Source organism: Pseudorasbora parva, chromosome 12, assembly GCF_024679245.1.
Source record: "Pseudorasbora parva isolate DD20220531a chromosome 12, ASM2467924v1, whole genome shotgun sequence".
NCBI lineage: Eukaryota > Metazoa > Chordata > Actinopteri > Cypriniformes > Gobionidae > Pseudorasbora > Pseudorasbora parva.
The window spans coordinates 44,612,119-44,618,118 of NC_090183.1; the positions used below are offsets into that span (position 1 = coordinate 44,612,119).

General features: G+C 39.9%; 1 protein-coding gene across 2 annotated transcripts in view; it reads right to left on the reverse strand.

Moving 5' to 3' along the window:
- cacna2d2a (calcium channel, voltage-dependent, alpha 2/delta subunit 2a) overlaps positions 1–6,000 on the reverse strand; it is a 320,181-nt gene that overhangs the window by 48,754 nt on the left and 265,427 nt on the right. For both annotated transcript variants that reach the window (XM_067460456.1, XM_067460455.1), the window contains exons 10-11: positions 5,335–5,434; positions 758–919 (exon numbers count right to left, since the gene is read on the reverse strand). In XM_067460456.1, the coding sequence (XP_067316557.1) occupies positions 758–919; positions 5,335–5,434 (262 nt within the window). The remainder of the gene's footprint in view (positions 1–757; positions 920–5,334; positions 5,435–6,000) is intronic.

Sequence of the window (6,000 nt, forward strand, 5' to 3'; positions counted from 1 at the left end):
TAATAACTGACTGTGTTTACTCCACAAGACCGGCATTTTGTCGTTATTTTGTGTGTGTTTGACTGTTAAAGCGCAATAAGCAGTGAAAACAAACTCAGTGTGGCTTTATGTGTGCACACTTTGAGTGTAAGTAAAACTATGTGCAATATGCACAATCACACACTGATATTCAGTGTGTGTGTGTGTGTGTGTGTGTTTGTGTGTTCATTACTCACTGCTCCTAATGTGTGTGCACTAACTTGGGTTAAACGCAGAAGACAAATTCCGAGTATGAGTTATTATATTTGGCCTTCATGTCATGTCACTTTAATAAAAGTGTCACACAACTTTTATAATATTACAAAAATGTCTAATTTCAAATAAATTCTGTTCTTCTGAAAGAATGATGAAGAGCAAAATTATCTAGGAGCACAACTGTTTTCAACATTATTAGAGATCAGAAAACATCATATTAGAATGATTTCTGAAGGATCATGCCCTAAAGATGGAGGAATGATGCTGAATTCAGCTTTGATGACAAATTATATTTTACGATTTATTCAAACAGGAAAGTGTTTGTGTAAATTGTAAAAATATTTCATGTTTCTAAATGAAATGATTGCCGCCCTGGTGAGTATAAGAGATTTATATACACGCACATGATCAGGGAAAACTCTGTAGGACTTCCGTAGGTGAGAGTTAGTCTGCAGTCATTGTAATTAACACTTTCCAAAACTTCAAAACTTCATGTACTTAGGTGTGTGTGTGTGTGTCTTACATTTAACAGCTGGTCAAAGGCAAACTGAAAGCCGGTCTTGTAGTCCGTCGTCCCCTTGGCTTGCATGTTCATCACAGCCTCTTTGAAGATCTTCTTGTTCTTTATGTTAGCTTGGACCAGCGTGGTGAAGCACGGCACCACGGCGTACGCTTTCTCGTTGAACTGACAGACAGAGAGACACACAGCAGCTGCTTTAGCAAGTCCATTATTCATCTCCATTAGATCATCATTTCTGCGGTTAACACTCACTAATGGAGTCACTTACACCTGATTGATTTTTCTGGCAATTCATAATTTGCTTCCACTGCAGATGAATCAACTCCATGAAACTTGAAATCTATTTAAAATCTATTTTTATAATCAGGATGGTTTAATACTGCTCAGATCTGAGCGTGCAAAACACACTGCGAGTGTGTGACAGAGTGTATACATTTTCTTGAGAATCAAACCTGAGACAATATAATGAGAGTGTGTGTATTTTTCTAACCTCATTGGACATGTGTTTACTGTTTATTATTGTTTTAAAGAGATCTCACTACATTAGTTATGCTTAAAACAAGAAAAAGTTTTGCTTGCATAATAAAGGGACCTTGTTTTAAGGATGTTAAGGTATTTGTACTGCATAAAAAAGGAAAAGAAATACGGATTAAAAACTGGAAAAAGGGTCAGGACATTTTATGTGCTACAGTTTAATACTCACAACTGACTGGCAAATGCACATAACATCATAACAGTATCAATACAGCTTTACTTATGAATGCACACACATCAGCATAAAGCATTCGTGTGTGTGTGTGTGTGTGTGTGTGTGTGTGTGTGTGTGTGTGTGTGTGTGGAAGAACAGCTGTGAAAGTCTGAGGTACATCCGGCTGTCTTGATTACAAGGTTCTACACCGCAGGTGCAGAGGAAAAAAATGCCAATGCAAACAAAAATGAAACGAGAAATATCACTGCCTATAGGAAAGAAAAATCCCTTAGAGATCTCTTTACCATTTCAATTACTCTTCCTCTACAGAGATAGGATTAAAGAGAGAGCAAACTGAAACCTGATGTACCAATGTTAGACTGATTTGGTTCTTGAGTTCGACTCACTGACTCAATGATCACACATCTTGATTGAAGGAACTATTTTGGACTACTTTTATGGTGCCTTTGCATACATTTTTGAAGTTTGAAAGCTTCAGTTGCTATTGCTAGAATTTACATTCATTCCTGAACAAAATGCGAGTGGCAAAACTAGGGCGTTGCTAGGCGGTTTCTAGGCGGTTGCTTAGGTATTCCTGGTGGTTGCTAGGCAGTTGCAAGGGTGTTCTGTGGTTGCTATGGTGTTTTTAGGTGGTTGCTAGGCAGTTGCTAAGGTGTACAGCACAGTCTGAATCCCTCTGTTTGTGTTCCACAAAAGAACGAGGGTGTGTAATGCTGACCGAATTGTTATTATTAAGTCTTGATGTTGTTTTCTGGCTCCACTAGAGCAGGTTTTCTTGCTTGAATGTTGATTATTTTCATGTATTCTCCATAGTTGCAGCTCCTCTCAACCAAGTCCGTAGGGATTTGGCGTATTTATTTGAAATATCGATATATCCATATTGATGTGAGCATTGAAAAGTATCGATATTCAAATAAAAATATTGATACTAACTTTTCTTTTTACCAGTATTTTTCCTTATTTAAAAAGATTATTTAATGCTTACAATACGAATAACCTATATTACTGAATACACTGAAAGTGCATTCAAACAGGGCTGCGTTTCCCAGAAGTATCATAAGAAACCATGATCAACAATGCTCATCAGAAGACAAAACATAATATGTCACAATAAACAAAAAGAGATGGTAGCTTACATAGTACAACTACACTCTTTAAATTTAATGTGAAGAGTTCATATGGATCATGTTCTATTCTGTAACTGATAATGTTAATATAAAACATACACTGTCATTTAAAAAAAAAGATTGTGTTTATCGGCTGTCACTGACAGTCCCTTATGAAAATGAACCGTTTTTTTACTACAGTGATGGTAGTTCAACTATAGTATTTAGATCTCCATGGTTACCACTACAAATAAACATATTTTAACCAAGTGTAAACAAAATTTTATCTAATAAAATGCAATTACGGCATATTGAATGTTTAAAAATGCCTTTCAAATATCTTTACCCATTTTACTCAGACATTTTTATAATTTAACATTTTAGAAGTTTTGATGATTGTATCGATTGACATCGATAAGATTGTACATGTCGATACCGGCCTTGAAAGTATCGGTATCATATCAAAAATAAAATAAGCGGTATCGCCCATCCCTCAGTAACACTCCATTTAGTTCCTGTCTCTGTAAAGCCCCTCCTTCTGAAAAGCACAGTGTGCTCTGATAGGTCGGATGGAGCAGTGTGCTGTGATTGGTCAAGGAAATGACCCGCCCCTTACCATACCTGCCAGTTTCAACACACTACCAACTCACTCAACCAGGCCCCGCCCCTTTATTCTGCATATGTATTATTTAAATGAGGAATATCCCGGAAGAAACCTCAATGGAGACGTTTTAGGGAGTTAAGAAACAATGACACTGATATAGAAGAAAACAAACTTTTTCAGGCTCAAAGAGCAACATTACACACTAAAGAAAGATAAAACGGAGGGAAAAAAAGGCATAATAGGACTCGTAAGAAAGTCAGTAGGGTCAGTTCTGTTGTGATGCTACTGTAATCGTCTGGAGGTAAACAGCAGTAAACACACACAGCGACCCTAATGTGGTCTTAGACTGCTTTTCTTCAGCCGTTTGTAGAATGAGCCTTGTTCCGGCTCAGATTATGATGCTCATTTTGCGCTCTCAGAGCCGGGATTAAGAAACACACTCTAAGAGCCACGGATCAGCCCGGATTACTGCCGTGGGCCTCCAAAACGCTAATGTTTTATTATTATTATTATGTGTGTGTGAGTGTGTGTGTGTGTGTGTGTGTGTGTGTGTGTGTGTGTGTGTGTGTGTGTGTGTGCATACTTGCGTGGGTTGTGTTTATGGGCTGCAATTGTGCGCTCGCAATAAATGTACTCTCTGTAGATTAAATGTCTGTGCTTTCTGCATTCACATTTTCATAGAGGTTCAAATCACGGAGGATTCACAGGATGGAATATTAATGCTGGTGTTTTCTCAAATGTATTTACTATGAATAATAGCTTTAAGAAATTACTGCATATTCTCACTAATCAAGCATTAAACCATATAAACAACCTCACTTCAACTGTGTTGACAAACAGCATTTACTTACAAATATATATATATATATATATATATATATATATATATATCTCAACCAGGTGTAACAATATGACCACCTTCCTAAAATTGTATTGTTCCCACTTTTGCTGTCAAGACCCCTGCAGGTGTGCTGTGGTACCTGGCACCAATATGTTAGCAGCAGATCCTTTAAGTCCTGTAAATTGCGAGGTGGTTGTTCTCCCACAGATGCTCGATTGGATTGAGATCTGGGGAATCTGGAGTCCGAGTCAACGCCTCAAACTGGTTGTTGTGCTCCTCAAACCATTCCTGTTCATTATCCTGCTGGAAGAGCCACAGCCACCAGAATACCGTTTCCATGAAAGGCTGAACATGGTCTCAGCAATGCTTGGGTAGGTGGAGCGGGTCAAAGTAACATCCACATGGATGGAGGACCCAAGGTTTCCCAGCAGAACATTGGCCAAAGCATCACACTGCCTCCGCCGGCTCGCCTTCTTCCCATAGTGCATCCTGGGGCCATGTGTTCCCCAGGTAAGCCACACACACACACCCGGCCATCCACGTGATGTAAAAGTAAGTGTGATTCCTCAGACCAGGCCACCTTCTTCCATTGCTCCGTGGTCCAGTTCTGATGCTCACGTGCCACTGTTGGTGCTTTCGGCGGGGTCAGGGGTCATCGGTCACCCTGACTGGTCAGCGGCTATGCCGCCCCAGTCGCAACAAACTGAGATGCTCTGTGTATTCTGACAGCTTTCTATCAGAACCAGCATTAACTTCTGGAGCAGTTTGAGCTCCAGTAGCTCGTCTGTTTGATCGGACCCCACGGGCCAGCCTTCGCTCCCCACGTGCATCAATGAGCCTTGGCCGCCCATGACCCTGTGGCCGGTTCTCCACTGGTCCTTCCTTGGAGCACTTTTGATAGATACTGACCACTGCAGACCGGGAACAGCCCACAAGAGCTGCAGTTTTGGAGATGCTCTGACCCAGTCGTCTAGCCGTCACAATCTGGCCCTTGTCAAACTCACTCAAATCCTTACGCTTGCCCATTTTTCCTGCTTCTAACACATCAACTTTGAGGACAAAATGTTCACTTGCTGCCTAATATATCCCACCCACTAACAGGAGATGAAGAGATCATCAGTGTTTTTCACCTGTTATAATGTTATGCCTGATCAGTGTTTACACACAATATCAATACCTATTTTATTAAAATACTATTTTATAATAACGAAATATGATCATAATAAAACAATTAAAAATAATAATCTATACAATATATGAAATGTGGCCTATGCCATTATTTATGAATATTACTCAAAATGTGTGTGAACGTGCACCTACCCGAGCCACGTTTACATAGTCGTCATCAGAAAGTGTGTCCAGCATCTCAATGACAGAGGTTTTCATGAGCTTCAGGGTCAGTCCGCTGACACTGCCACTCCTACAAACACACATCAAGCACTGAACACACACTGAACACACACTGAACACACACTGAAATCTAAATGTAATTTGTAACAAACGATGTCTCAAAATGGCACAGCATAGAAGCTGCGGTTGCCAAGCAGAACCTGTTGCTAAGTGTCTCCCTCATCCACGTCCATCAAAAGTCAATTGTAGACGGCACGTTAAAAAGACGGTCAAAAACAAAGTACATTTTGAATTCTATGCTGCAAATTGGATTTATTAATAGCCAACAGCAGCTATTGAAAAAGCAATCACAGAGCATGAGTTCATGTGTAATTTGGCTTCCAGAGTTAGAAGGTTTAATAAAGCCGAGCACACTGGGAAAAAAACCCGTTGACAGCGCTATTGTCTCATGCTTCCAGTCTCACAATGAGATTAGTCTAAGATTGTCAGAAACGCTCAGTGCGGTGCTTTTGATCGGCATGAGATTACTTTGGCAAAGCGACAGCTGCGATCGGTGTATTTTTTTAATCGGATATCGGTATCTATTTAAGGTGATGGACGCTTGCCAGCGAGCGACAATTAACCTCCATTAAGCAC